A 15,784-nucleotide genomic window follows, 5' to 3' on the forward strand; every position below is an offset into this window, starting at 1 on the left:
TGCTTTCCCAGTATGTTTAGGGTCGTTATCCACCTGCACTGTGAAGTGGCATCCAATCAGTTTTGTAGCATTTGGCTGAATGTGAGCAGAGAGTATAGCCCTATACACCTCAGAATTCATCTTGCTACTTCTGTCAGCAGTCACATCATCAATAAACACCAGTGAGCCCGTTCCATTGGCAGCCATACATGCCCATGCCATAACACTGCCTCCACCATGTTTGACACATAATGTGGTATACTTTGGATCATGAGCTTTTCCTTTCTTTCGCCATACTTTTCTCTTCCCATCATTCTGGTACAAGTTAATCTTGGTTTCATCAGTCCAAAGAATCTTATTCCAGAACATGGGAGGCTTTTTTAAATGTTTTCTGGCAAAGTCTAATCTGGCTTTCCTGTTCTTGAATGTTACCAGTGGTTTGCACCTTGTTGTAAACCATCTTTATTTACATTCATGAAGGCGTCTCTTGATTGTAGATTTTGACAATGATACGCCTACCTTCTCCAGAGTATTCTTGATTTCTGTTGATGTTGTGAAGGGGTTGTTCTTCACCAAGGAAAGGATTCTGCGATCATCCACTTTAGTTGTATCCGTGGTCTTCCAGGCCTTTTGATGTTGTTGAGCTCACCAGTGCTGTCTTTCTTTTTAAGAACATACCCAACCGTTGATTTGGCCACACCTAAGGTTTTTGCTACCTCTCTTATAGATTTATGTTGCTTTTTCAGCCTAATGATGGCCTCCATCACTTGCATTGAGTTCTCCTTGGACTTCATATTGGTAGCTCCAGTCGAACAGCTGCCAAATGCCAACTCAATACCTGATATCGACTCCAGACCTTTTATTTACTTCATTTTTGAAGTAACGAGGGAATGGACTGCACATGGTCAATTAACTTCTTGTCAGTCAATTGTCCAAATACCTTTGAGCCCCTGAAAATGGAAGTACTTTGCTTAAAATGGCTGTAATTCCTAAATGGTAAATGCCATATTTTTGTGGAATCTCTTAAAATAAAGCTGAAAGTCTACACTTCGATCACATCTTGATTGTTTTATTTCAAATTCATTGTGGTGGTCCTAATACTTCTGGATTTAACTGTATTTAAGGGCATAGCTAAACTATGCATACACACAGTTGATAAATGAGAATGCAGAATCTGAAGCATTTGCTGTTTTATACCAACACAAAGACAGAAACACTACAAACATTAGTTACAAGTTTTAACCTTGTATTAAACCTGATAGTCTGCACTTTCACATTATAGTCATTGATTCATTTCATTCATGTTCTGGAGGACAGATACAAAAACAACAACAACGACAAAAAAAAAAGCCCAGCTGCTTACAGACTGCACTAATCTGTACATCTAGCTCATAATTGTTGAACTGTTTTTAGTGCATACAAAATTCAGTACAAAATGAGTTGCTTTAGATCATCTTTATTCATGTTGCATGCATCAATTAATGAATCACATATATACATTAACAATTAAGACAACAATGTATAATTAGAAACATAATAAAGATCCTTTACAATGTGCATGTGTATTTTATATAATAAGCCAGAAAAAATAATTCTTTTTGGAAAAAATAAAAAAAATCCCCTCACATAGCTTTGATTTACAATTATATGTGAGTGTTATAATGTGCTGTTTTATATTAGGTATGGTCCATACTTTTTTGAAAATGGATTTGTTTCAATAAATAACACAATTTGTATAACTTGCAATGACTTCTAACTTAGTGTTATGCCACATTACATCCATTGTGCAGACTTATTCTTCTTTTCTCAAAATCTCAAAAAAATGAATGAAAGTCATATTATAGAAACCAAAGACATTTTTGCCCATGTAAGTGTGAGTATGAATAACAGAAGCTACACTTATCATTCTGGAGGATGGTCACTTCAGTCCATTTAACGAAGGATTTTGGAGGCGCCAGAAATAATGAGCTTCTTGTAGAATATAGCACCTATAACAATAATTCCAACACAGGCAAACGCCAGTATGCCCACTGCCACACCCAGGCCTACAGAGGAGTCTGAAGCAGCCTTACTGGTTGAAACAGCTAAGAGAGATGACATACAGAGTATGTTTGTGAAAGTTATTCTGGCAGCTAGAACACGTATTACAAAGAAATATAATTAGAAAAGCATCTTCTTTTATAAAATACAAGCCTTTATCTGATATTTATTATATTCAGCAATGTATGGCTAAATACAGCAGCAGTAGTTGTATGAAATATAAGCAAAGAATCCTGTCTGTTCAATTCATATTGTTGTTCATACAGATGTAGATTACCTTGCTCTTTTGTTCCTGAAGCTGTGCCTGCAAGGAAACAATGAGAAGTTAGATTAATAATCAGATTTTATCAAATAGGTTCGTATTATACGGGCATCTTGTTCCGTTAATGTGTGTGTGTGTGTGTGTGTGTGTGTGTGTGGATATAATTTGAAGTTCATACTGATGTCAGATCTGGTAATGATGAGGGGTGAGGTGAGAGTAGTGGAGTCTGTGATTCCTTCTTCAGGTAAAACGGTAGGCAGCACCTCTCTTTTCCTTCTGCCTGCAGAACATGTCTGATGGAAATAAAAGAAAAAGAAACATAAGGCTATATGTAGACAAGTTTTTGTACACAACTCCCTGTCCAGATCCAAGGACAGCAGTTCTCAAGTTTCCTTTGTGAGTATTGCTGGCCTTCACAAACAGTACATGGATCCATTCTGGCTACTATTTTTAAACACATATCATTCACATATCATATTTTGTCAAAGCAGATTTAATACATTGACAAAACAGACACAACTTCTGCAGCCACACTGACACCCTCTTACAGACCCCCCATTTTTACCTTTGATTGTGAAGTGAAGTGAAGTGACTTGTGGCCAAGTATGGTGACCCATACTCGGAATTTGTGCTCTGCATTTAACCCATCCAAGTGCACACACACAATAGTGAACACACTTACACACACACCCGGAGCAGTGGGCAGCCTTTTTTGCTGCGGCGCCCGGGGAGCAGTTGGGGTTCGGTGCCTTGCTCAAGGGTCTCACCTCAGTCGTGGTATTGAGGGTGGGAGAGAGCGCTGGTCATTCACACCCCCCACCTACAATCCCTGCCGGACCTGAGACTCGAACCCACAACCTTCAGGTTCACCTTCGGGTTGCAAGTCTGACTCGCTATCCATTAGGCCATGCCACGACTGCCCCCCCCCCCCCCCACCCCCCCCCCCCCCCCACCCCCCATGCCACGACTGCCCCCCCCCATGCCACGACTGCCCCCATTGTTTGCATATGCTATTAATAAATACTGCCTGTACTCCCATTTTTTAGTGCTCTCATAAATATTTTATTTATAATTTTAATTTAAGTAATTTATTTGTAATTTATGTCTTATTTACTATAATGTTAAAGCAAGTGTTAGCTAACTTCCTTTTCTTAATAGTATAGGTTGACCAGTATATATGCATGCATATTTGGGCGTGTATTGTTTATGTAAGTTGATACTCACCCTAAAGGTAGCGCAGGCAGAGCTCTCACACAGCCGTGTGATGCAGTGCAGGTAGTAGCTGGAGATAGTTTGGTTTTGTTGCTCTGTAAATCGGAAGGCCGGGAAGGAAAAGCGAGCAGTCTTACTCACACCGTTCTCAGTGATGTTGGTCATCTGATCCCTGACACACCTGGTGAACATTAAGAGTATGTTAATGCAAAATAATGGCTGAAATTACTAATGTCCTCACATTCAAAACTAAATAGCTTACATTACGATTATAGATTACATACTATAGATTGTATGAAATTGCATTTTATGAACGTGCTAATCAGTTTTGGTTATTCATACCCTTACTAATTTAAGAATTAGCTTTGATTACTGTGAGTAATTTAGAGTAATTACCAGGATTACTCCACATTATATGATCATAAATCTATAACAAAATAGAACTAATAAGAGGTGTCAGTATGTTTGTTCATGCTACATTCAGGTATTTGTACAGAGATTTTAGGGTTTTTTTTTTTTGTTTTAGTTTTTAGTCTAGTTTTTAGTTTTAATTTTAGTTCAAAGCTCATCTCTCAGTTTTCCAAAAATGATCAAAGAATGTATTTTAAAACACATTTTAGTAATTCAATAAATACATAAATACTGCAGTTTTACTTTACATCACACAACACAGTAAGCAGCCTAGTTTGCAGCTTTTCTTAAAGCTCTGGGGTCTGTTCTATTTTAATATTGTACATGAGAAATATACAGTGCCTTGCATAATTATTCACACCCTTGAACTTTTCCACATTTTGTAGTGTGGAATCAAAATTAAATGGGATTATATATCATGAATCTACACAAAATAGCCCATAATATCAAAGTATGTCTCTTGGTTACTTCTGTGAATATAATAAATTTCATAAACAAACTCTGATTGATATTTTTCCAGAAATTTGTTCTGAACAGTGTACTCCATTCAACTAATTATGTTACTCCTGACGATAACTGGTTGCATCAGAACTTATTTAGTGAATGCAACTTTGAGTTTTTTATTCGTAAATAATTTATTTGCAAACTATACTGATGCCTCACATACATTATATATATTCATGATACATAATCTCAATTTTATTTCCAGGTTGTAACACTACAAAATGTGGAAAAATTCAAGAGGGTGCATACTTATGCAAGGCAATGCAAAAGATTCTATTCATATTTTGAATTTTGTTGATATATCACAATATATAGAAATCTATTCAAGGACAATACCTACCAAATATAAGGAGAAGTATTTATGCCTAATTGTCAAATTGGTAGAACCTACCCAACAAATAGATTAAAGAAGGTAGAACCGGATGGGTAAGGGGACACAGAAGCATAGCACCTGTCCAGCAGAACGTAGTACCTGTAGTCAAACAGAATCATCTTCACTACTAAATCCTCTGATAACAATAAGGCAACACAAGAGGAGTCAGGAGCAATAGCCAATAGACAAAATGGTTAAAAAAATTCTCTTACTGAATAGTGAGGTTGGTGGCTTGGACCTGAACATACACATCTGACTTTAGTTGAATCCCCTGAGTGGGAATTACAAGAGGTGTGGTGTAGTTTGCATCCTAAAAGAAAAAGAAGATTGTCCGTATTTAAAGTTTTCATAGTTTTATAAATAACCAACAAAGGTTTTGTATATAGAGGTAGGTCACTGTAATGCATTCATTAATTTTCAGCTCTATGTAGCAAACTTGCTGATGTGCAAGATACAGTGTTGCTGAAATGCCTTACGCTGTACAGCCTGAGGCTGAGTGTGCTGATGAAGGTGCCATTTCTGTCTTTCACTGCAATGACAGAAGATGACCTGTGTGTGGAGAGGGTTTGTATTTTATTAGCAAATAAAGATTAAGGCTTAATTAATATACTGACTATAATAATTTGGTGAAGTAGTTTCAGTAGCATTTCAGTATTTTATATCTAAAACAGGTGAGAGGAGGATACTCAGAGATCACCACTATAGCAGTGTTATCTTACAGGAGACATTTATCAGTGTGCCTGTTGTATACTGTATACTAATCTCATAATAGAAGCATTAATACTCAAACCATGTTGCTGTATCTATTAACTATGGGAAATACCTACACATCAAGTCGTGTGTTGTTGATCAGGTACTCCAGAGGATAGGTACAAGAGTAAAAGTACTTCAGGTCAGTGTTGTAGGTTACCACACTCACTGAGGTGTCAATTGATCGCACCAGGCCACTGATGTTTAGTGACTGAATGTTGGAAAAGTCTGAGAATATTCCGGTGCCTGGAGCGCTAGTGGTCTGGGGAGCAGAGCAGATCCACAAACTATAGACATGCTGTAACTTATTAACAATGACTGGTGATATTCTTTGTTAGTATTATTGTAAAATATAAAATACAATAGCAATTTGATTGTTAGTGATTGAAGTGATTACATTGAGCAGGGTAACTCTGTTGTCTCATCTATATCTGTTATCTCATCTATACACGGGGCCACATTACAGAAAATTCCACATTGCAGAAAATGTCCTAAGTCAAGACCTGGTAAGTGCAAGGTTTTTTCATGAATTCATATTACAGAAGGAAATCATATCTTAAGTTTGGAATAGTACCTTTTTTTACACATTAGCGGTATAACTCAATCAGTGTCTGTTAAGCAGTCCAAATAGCAATTCAACAAAAATATTAGTGAAAACTAATAGAAGGTATCTGTACATTTTGTTCATGCCATATAATGTAGTGGAAGGCCCATCTCTCAGTTTCCTAACAATAACCAAAGAATGTATTTTAAGGCACATTTTAATTATTCAGTAACAGTGGCAGCTCATGCATAGGGGCAGATATTGTATCTGTATCTTTGTTCAGATTTAAGCCCAAAGTAGGTATGGCCTAAACTGGGAAGGGAATTTTTTATTTTTACTATTATTATTATTATTATTATTATTTAATGGAGATGTGTGCAGGGCTGATCATGCAGTTATTATTTTTATCTGTATTTGTCTCTGTTTAGAACACATCCAAATAATGTATAACCTGACATTATATCTCAGGTTATGAAATACTAAACTACCAGATAATCAACTGTCATATTGTTACCTAGCAACCAATTATGCATGCACAGCCACAAATTTAAGTTGTGGTTAATCTGAAATGGCTCCTCATTTGCTGTATAGTCCACTATGAATGACATCAAAGCCACTATTTCTCCAGCTGTAATGACTCAGGGAAGCCAGTATCACATAATTTCACATAGGTTTAGTGAGCAATTACAAATTTATGCCTATTTTGTGTGTCTTCTTTACAGCTTGCAATATATATAAATATAACAGCATTATGCTAGTTGATAAGAAAGCTAATGTTGCCTAAGCAAAGAAAACACAATGTCTTCTGCGAAAAGCCACCATTAGGACACTTTTTATCAGATTTTAGCAAGTTTATGTTTATAGTGACAAAATTTTTTTATAAAAATTATATTAAGATTATTAGCTGTTGTGTGTTTTTGCATGATTCATTTATTGATATAGTAAATAAGACATTACACCATATAAAAGCTGTAACTGATGCACTTTTTGTATATTGTGCTGTAGTGCCATATGAAAGAGCCATTTTCTTACATTGAGGTTGCTTCCACAGCTGTTGCTTGTACCAATGGGAAAGTTGAAGCGTAGCACAGGAGGAACGACGGTATTATCCACAGTGCCTTTGCAGTTTGGGTCATTAGTAATGCCATTGACAAAAAGTGACAACTCGTTGTAGCCGGCATAGATAGCAGGGCAGATCTGAATGGCTAGACTAATGTTGTACGTGCCACATTCAACAGAGATGTCATTGTAGTCTAAGGGAGGAAGAGAAGTATGGTTACAAAATGCTGCTACCAGTTTTGCTTACGTTGTCTGAATACTATTGATGTAAAGTCTCTAAAGCAGCTAATTTAAAAAAGAATATGAGTTTGGTACTGTGGTAGAAGTGACAATTTTACAAAGCATTACACATATTCTAAAGCTGTGGATCAAAAATATTGGATAATGTTAATCAAAAAAAAAAGAATGAAAATCAAAAGGAACTTAATTGTAGTGCATTTCATTAAAGAGTACCTGGTAATCTGAGGAAGCCTGCACAATTCAGTATTGTCTGACTGCTAACAGCAGTGACAGCAATGGAGATGAGGTAAACCTGGAGGAACATTTTTCACTTCTTGGTTGCGCTCAAACCTGTGCATAAGGAACACACATTCAAGTCAGACACTGCAACGTCCAGAAGTTTAGTTTAAGCATCCTGAAGAAGATACATCCCAAAATGACAGATCCAGAGCACAAGTACGCACCTTGTATCAGATACTTCAGCTCTGCCCTTTGGTTGGATATTCTCTGGCTTAATGCTTAAATGGGCTTAATGCTGCATTTTTATAAGGCATGTTCTACAGCTGGATTGGCCCAAAATAAGGTCACAGCAATTTTGTGTGTCCCTTGTGTCCAGCATAAGAGAATAGCCTTTATGTGAATCCTTGGAATCATGGAACCTTCTCTGAGTGAAATGACACACCTAAAACTTTCAAAGATACACAACTCTCAATGACCTGTTTCCTTTGTGTGCCTTTTTAGATACAGAATCCCTTCACACAGCAATAGGAAAGTTCATGAAATATGTCGTGAGCCCCCAGGTACTGAAGACAATGCTTTGAAGGGCCTTTTCAGGATAAGTTAACATTGAACAATATGTCAAGAGCCTTTATGTTGACTGATAGAAGATCCTTAGAACACACAATGTACTAATCCAAAAGCTAAAGCACCACAAGAAGTAACATCATCCTTGAGATTAAAAAAAAAAAAAGCCAAAAAAAAAAAAAAAGCCAAAAAAAAGCCAAAAAAGGGTAGCCTGGACATAAGTGATATATTTGCAATAATCATCTTCCACCTGATATCTGCATCATGTGGTTTCCCATGAAACAATAAAAAACCCATTACAAAGGCATTAAAAACAGTCTGTGCAATATGTTCAGAAAAAAATATCAGGTGAACAATACGTCCTGTTTAAATGCTGTATTTTGTTTGTTATTTCTAAGGCAACGAGTTCACACAACATTTCAGATGTTTGAAGGCTAAATTAATTTGCTCATATTTGCTCATATATTTTATGACACTTCTACAAAGTCAAGTTTCATCTTTAAATTACATGAAAATTTATACACCAATTTACCCCAATTATTGGATTCCTTTCTTTTTATCCTCAGGCCTACCACTAGTAAATGATAATTAGTAAATGATATTTCCTCTTGACATACATTCCTCAGTGAGCCTGTTGTGGTAAAAATAAATACAAGTAGAACATTCACTCTCTATATAACTCTCTCTGTATATTATTAAACTCCATTAATGCACTGCTTCAAGCAGGGAACTACTGTAATAAACGTAGGTAACACTTTTTCTTTGTTGAAGCCAAAATTAGATACTTCTATTCATAAAAACTTGTATTGGTTCATAATTGGAGATCTGTTATTTACAAATGACTAATATTTGTAATAATATAATACTAATGTTATTTACGAATGGCAAATGCTTTATTAGTTGTGATAGTAAGCAATTGCTGGTTTAAGACCTTGTCATTTAAACTATTGAGCATGAAAGATTCATCAAAATTCACTGCTTATTACTGCATAATTTGCCGCACATATAAATATAATGAATACTCCGTTTACAAGTATCCATATATACACACACACACACATATAGAACATTCTTCAGTTACAACAGAATTCAATTACATTATATTAAGTTTATAAAAATTTTATATTTCTTATTCTATACTGTTACGTTTTATTTCCTACTGGTCATTATAATATTTATTTTACTACAATCAAGTGTTACCAAATAGATTTACGTACCAGTGTGTGTTATTTCTTACTATTTATAATGATAAAATAAATTAAGAATATTTTGACATCATATTAATAACACCTTGTTCTTCATCATATAAAGACTCCAGAGCAGCAGGTTTCATTGCATCTTTACCAATGACAATACATTTGCACTGTTCAAATGCCTGGCCTGTATCCTCCTGGGGATTATCTTGTCCTTGTTAGAAATATTGTGTATAGAGACTGATGTCAGAGGACTGAGGTTTGTGTAATCTCATAGGAGGGAAGCCCATAGGCGTGGCCCATTCTACAATTTTTACATAAGACACATGAGACTGTGTCTCTAGTAGCAACAGCAAATATTTAGGGTCAGCCCAGGTTTCAATATGTTAGTGTTTCCACAGAAATAAAATAGTCACAATTAACTTACAACAATTGCAATAACTCACTGTTCCTTATTATCAACTGCTTTCCTCTCTGCTAATTATTCACCATCGAATTAATCTTTTATTGTGATGCAAGGGTCGGTAAAAGACAAAATGGCAACATGATCTATGAGCTTTATTTAAGCTAGCAATTTAGTCTATTTTTGATAAATGAGATTTGTTTCTCTTTTTTTTAATCTAAGAACTAAATCCCAGACTCACAGGCTCCATTCTGGCTCAGGTGAATAAACATCGGTATAGGGCTAGTTGTTTCTGACAGTTTCTGTGTGTGGATGCAATGAAGCAACAAAGAATAGCACATCACAGTCAGTCACACTATGATCAATATCTCTTCAGTTCACACAGGGCCATGAAAGCTTCTTCTATAGGCAAATTACAGTGCATTTACTGTCACCCTCCATGATGATATGAAAGATCACCGTAATTATAACAATGCAATACTAATTACTCAGCAGTTCAGGAGCAGGAGACAGATAAGAGCCAGTTCAGAGTAGCTGCCTAAAGATGGATTTTGATGTGATGGCAGGCTGTGGTAAACCTTAGACATTCACTCAGTGGTGTGCATGAGGACTGGAATTTCAACAAAGTGTTGAGTGGAAAAAACATAACATCTAGTTAATAATTAGCAGTTGGTCTATTAATTGCAGTATTCCCATGTCTCTTAGTAGTAACTGTACTTTCCTTGTCAGTAAGGTGGTACCTCAAGGGTGTACCTTTAGTTTGTATTTTTTACATACATATGTATAGTGTACCTTTAAAGTAAAGATACAATATTGATTTTTAAGGGTAAATTATGTATCCCAAATCTTTTTTTTCATCAATAATTTTCATTTGTTGTATTTTTCCACTTTCCCCTTCTGCTGCATTTTCATTTGTCTAAAGACTGCAAGCGGAGGCCATATACGTCAGATCCATCTAAAATAATATCAACTAATCTTCGAGTAAGGTACGTTAAAAACTCAACATGGCAAACATTCAACTTGTTCAGTGTGTTCAGTCATTCTTCCTCTGTCGTTAGTAATAGCTTTATTTGTGATAAATATGTATTAGTTAGGTCTCTGATGGAGAAGATTGCAGCATTAGAGGTGCACATCCAGACTCTAGAGAGGGTTAGTGAGAGTGAGAGCAGCGTAGTTTCTGTAGGGGAAAGTCTGGATGCCTTAGGTGGAGTCAGCAATCCCCCAACTCCTGCATTACAGCCCTCACAGCAGGCGAATAGGTGACAATTCGGCAGCATAATCACAAAGCCAAAGCTAACACTAAGGCTAGCTAGGCCTTTAGGGGCACCATCAGCACTAGTCATGTGTATACCAGGTGCCAGGGGGCCGGACAGATTATCTTAGGTTCTTAGGTAAGCATAGGTTTTCAAAGGTAGTTTTTCATGTAGGAGCTAATGATATATGCCTTCATCAGTGAGATGGTTACTAAGAATATGCAATAGTATGCTCTGGCCCCATCCCAATGTGGCGTGGCAATGTAGCTTACAGCAAGTTATGGTCACTGAACTGCTAGATGTCCAGGTGGTGCTCCAAATACAATGTGGGCTTTATAGATAATTGAAGTAGTTTTGAGGGCAAGGCTGGCCTGTTAGGGCCAGATGGTGTCCATCCCACCCAGGAAGGTGCTGCTCTCATTTCTTATAACATAGCACATAGTCTCAGAAAAGGCTTAGTTAATCAGTAACAACACAGGGCCAAAGCCAGGGAGCAGACAAGCAGGCTAAACCGACCGCCTACTAGCTGAGTCATCAGGCAGATTCCAACATATTCAGACTGTGTCTGTTCCCCGAGCTAAACAAAAATGTAGAAATACTCAGAAAGTTTGTTTTAGTAACCTAACTAAGATAAAATTAAATCATACCAAATGCACAGCCAGCACCTTTGATCTGAAGCTAGGGCTGTTAAATATTAAATCTCTTACATCTAAAGCACTTATTGTTAATGAAACTATTACTGATCAGGAATTTAATACACTGTGTTTAACAGAAACATGGAATAAACCAAATGAATATGTAGAATTAAATTAAGCTAGCTAACTGGCAGAGGAGTAGGTGTAACAGTTATTTATAATGATAATCTAGGCATCATTCATAAACCTAGTCATACATTCAATGTGTTTGAAGTTCTTCATACTAAAATAACACGCATAGCCACAAAAAATAAGTCTAACCAAAAGATTTTACTAATTATTATTTACAGACCCCCAGGGCCATATTCTGAAATCCTTTGTGAATTTGTGGATTTCATCTCAAACCTGGTTGTTTCTTTAGACAAAGCATTAATTGTTGGAGACTTTAATATTCATTTTGAGAACATTGGTTTTGTACATTCTAGATTCAGTAGGGGTTAATCAGAACATAATAGGACCCACTCATAATGGTGGTCACACTCTTGATCTAATACTAACATTCAAATTAAATATAGAAAATATAGTCTCATTTCCACAGTCTGAAGCTATCTCAGATCATTATCACATCTCATTTAAAATTTGTCTTAGTCATAATATATGCTACAGCTACTGCACAGTGTTTTATCAGTAATCTCCCAGAGTTATCAACTATGATTGATCACTGTCTGCTCCCAAAGAACTTGATCAGGCAACTGAGTGCTTAGAGTCAACATTCCACTGCACTCTAGATAATGTAGCTCCATTTAAAAGAAAAATAATTAGAGAGAAAAAAAAATAGCACCCTGGGATCGTATAAAAAAAACTAGCACCCTGGGAAATTAGAATGTAAATGGCATCAAACTAAGTTGGTAGTACTTCAAACAGCATGGAAGGAGAGCGTCTTGAGCAATAGAAAATCTCTTAGTGATGCTTGATCAATGTATCTCTCCACCCTAATAGAAGATAACAAAAATAATCCTAGATTCTTATTTAATAATGTAGCAAAATTAACTAGGAATAAGACCACCACAGAAACATGCACACCATCAAAATATCAGGCAAAAAATTCAGACTATAAATTTAAAACCAGACAGTGTGATAACTATCCTGTAAATAATAATATAACCATATCAGATCAGTGATTAGAATGTTTTACTAGATCCCTTACCTACATGTTTCTTCAAAATTTTTATTTTAAAAATAATCAATTCTTCCCTTAGCACTGGCTATGTACCTAAATCTTTTAAACTAGCAGTTATCAAACCCCTGATTAAAAAAACTTGACCCTGACCCCTGTCAGTCGTCCAACTATAGGCCAATATCAAACCTCCTCTTTATCTCCAAGATCCTAAAAAATGCTGTAGCACAGCAGTTATGCTCATACCTACATAGGAGTAACATTCATGAAATGTATCAGTCAAGATTTAGGCCTCATTGTAACCCAGAGACAGCACTGGTTAAAGTGGTAAATGACCTACTACTGGCCTCTGAACAGGGCTGTGTCTCATTGCTTGTGTTGCTTGACCTTAGTGCAGCTTTTGATACCATATTCTCCTTGATAGACTAGAAAATGTTGTTGGTGTTAAGGGAATGGCCCTCTCCTGGCTCAGGTCTTATTTGACTATCATTATAAGTTTGTAGATGGTGAATTCTTTACAGATACTAAGGTAAATTTTGGTGTTCTGCAATGTTAGATTGTATATACTAGTATTTGTTTTAGATTAAATATACATAGAGACATATTAGCTTGTTAAATCTATAACATTGATTATAAAGTTTGCTGTTTTGAGGAGGTAAATATCTCATCACTCATCACAGTTAGCTGGTTAGATTACTGCTAACAAAAACAGCCATGTTTTTTCCCCCACTTTGTAGCTTGAGGTCGAAAATGACATAATTGCTGAAAATGACATAAACATTTTAATGCTGCATTCAAGTCACCTTGTAATTGGTAATTTCGCAGGTGGGAATGACATTATTTTCAACCTTGGAGTATTTGACACACAAAGTGGAAAGAAAAACATCCATATTTGTCTTTTGGTAGCAACAATCTAGCTAACTGTGATGAGTGATGTATATTTCCTCCACAAATAGCAATCTCTGTAGTCATTGTTATAGATTTAACAAGTGAATATGTCTGTTTGTTGATTGATATTTGCATATACAGTATAACTCATTTAATGATAAGCCTTGTTGATTTGACATCAGTGTGTAAACTGGGAAGGAACCCGTAGACTACCACAAGTTGACAAGCAGGAATTTCAAGTTGACGGGGCATTTTCTTTGGCTTTTCTTGTTTGGAGGTTGGGAATTACAAGTTGCGACCTCAGTTTGAATGCAGCACACACAGCATAATTCCAGTGACTCCAAGACCAATGGCTGCTGTCCAGGGTACTGAAATTACACCCTCAGCCCCACTTCAGCTCCCGTACACATGGCTGAAACTGGGGGAAAAGTAGTTCCCATGTCACAAATGGGAAGGGATGTTGCACTCTAACATCTCTTTCTTGCTCACCGATACACCCCCCCACACACACCTACACACACCTACACACACACACACACACACACACATATATATATATATATATATATATATATATGCTTTTGTATATGCTGAAACTACACCCTCAGCTCCACTTCAGTTCCTGAAACTGGCTGAAACTAGGGAAAAAAACAGTCCCCATGTCGCAAATAGCAAGTGAGTGGTAGATTACCTCTTACACTAGCTCTTACACCTCTACTCTGTGCACATTGCTCCTCTAGCACTCAATTAAAAAACTTTCATGGTAGCACTACTTGTATTGTTCTCTGCTTGATATATCGCTTTGCTTGTATTTCCTCGTTTGTAAGTCACTTTGGATAAAAGCGTCTCCTAAATGAACGAATGTAAACGTAATCATTTAACATCAATTCAATGTCATTTTATACATCATGGGATCACTTAATCATGATCCCATGATGTATACGTGGCTGTCCTTTGTTCACTTATAATGTACACATATCTGTTTTTCTGGGTCACAGTGTTTTTGTCCCTGCTTTTGTTTTTATGCAAGTTAACCTTAACCCTAAACCTGTCTGCACAATATAAAATCTCTTTGACTATACCCTGGGTCTCATTCTTCAGTCATCTTATGCCTGGTGAAACTGCTGTATTTTTGACCATCCAGAATGATTTACGACAGATGTTCCATTCTTTCGTACTTACTGATACATCAACTGAGGTCCAGCTCAGATTATCATTAAAATTACCATCACCAAATAGAGCCTCCACTGAAAATTAGTGACTTTTTATGCTTACCATATATATTATGAAAAATATTTCTTCTTAATCACATACAACAAAAACACACAAGTCCTGACCTGGCACACAGCATGTTCCAAGAAGATTAAACCCTTCTGTTTTTTCTATATTTCTCATTATGATAGGTAAGGATATTTTTCATTCTGAAATGGGAACGCATTAATTTATCACACTACCTTACAGGAGCTCACTGTAGAAAAGTCAACCTAGGTGCCATGACTAAGCAAAATGTAGTTTGTAGTCTGTAATAAAATGCACAAAATCTGTGTCAGTGTGGTATTGCGCAAAAATTTGCTGAGAGCATTAATGCATAAACATTAAATGACCTTTGCTATTTATGTATGCAGTAATATTATAATGTCTGCTTTCACCAAACAGCTTCTTTTTCAGCTTCACTGCAGTGCAACATTCATTGCTGTCCCTGACTTATTACCTATTATTATCTTACTTTAATAATCAGAAAGACAAGGCTTTAGGACTGCTCAAGGTGCAAGGAAATTGCTTTTTTGCCATCTGTCATAGAAGTGCAATCATTTTGTTTCCTTGAAAATTCTGAACATGTGCTTGAACAATCATTATTCATGCATGATTTGAATTAGATGTCACATTGTCCATAGATGAATATGGTAATATTTATGCATTTGCATATATTTTTACTCAAACATTGACTGAGATTTTCATTGTGTTCTATACACCTTTCCCTAACTTTCAACTTTACTGTGGGATAAGCAAATTCTAGACATTTATTGTTTGTAGTTGAAATGCATTAAAAAAAAAAAAAATTCAAATGAACATAGTTT

At 36.2% G+C, this 15,784-nt stretch overlaps 1 protein-coding gene across 1 annotated transcript; it reads right to left on the minus strand.

Annotated features, from left to right (window-relative positions):
• Positions 1-1,419: 1,419 nt before the first annotated feature.
• si:ch211-103f14.3 (zona pellucida-like domain-containing protein 1) lies at positions 1,420-7,936 on the minus strand. The gene is made up of 11 exons (XM_034312847.2): positions 7,818-7,936; positions 7,588-7,704; positions 7,108-7,328; positions 5,609-5,793; positions 5,258-5,330; positions 4,994-5,091; positions 4,800-4,880; positions 3,506-3,674; positions 2,460-2,574; positions 2,297-2,323; positions 1,420-2,063 (listed from the first exon to the last, which is right to left on the minus strand). The coding sequence occupies exons 2-11, from the start codon at positions 7,676-7,678 to the stop codon at positions 1,912-1,914; spliced, it is 1,212 nt and encodes a 403-aa protein (XP_034168738.1). The 5' UTR covers positions 7,679-7,704; positions 7,818-7,936; the 3' UTR covers positions 1,420-1,911.
• Positions 7,937-15,784: the final 7,848 nt, after the last annotated feature.

This window comes from Pangasianodon hypophthalmus, chromosome 17 (genome assembly GCF_027358585.1).
Source record: "Pangasianodon hypophthalmus isolate fPanHyp1 chromosome 17, fPanHyp1.pri, whole genome shotgun sequence".
Taxonomy (NCBI): domain Eukaryota; kingdom Metazoa; phylum Chordata; class Actinopteri; order Siluriformes; family Pangasiidae; genus Pangasianodon; species Pangasianodon hypophthalmus.

Coding starts and splice junctions, on each gene's coding strand:
- si:ch211-103f14.3 (XM_034312847.2), bottom strand. CDS start 7,678: ATGTTCCTCCAGGTTTACCTCATCTCCATTGCTGTCACTGCTGTTAGC. Junction 5,092..5,257: donor TCAGCCTCAGGCTGTACAGC/GTAAGGCATTTC, acceptor TTTTTCTTTTAG/GATGCAAACTACACCACACC. Junction 2,324..2,459: donor CATTACCAGATCTGACATCA/GTATGAACTTCA, acceptor GTTTCCTTGCAG/GCACAGCTTCAGGAACAAAA.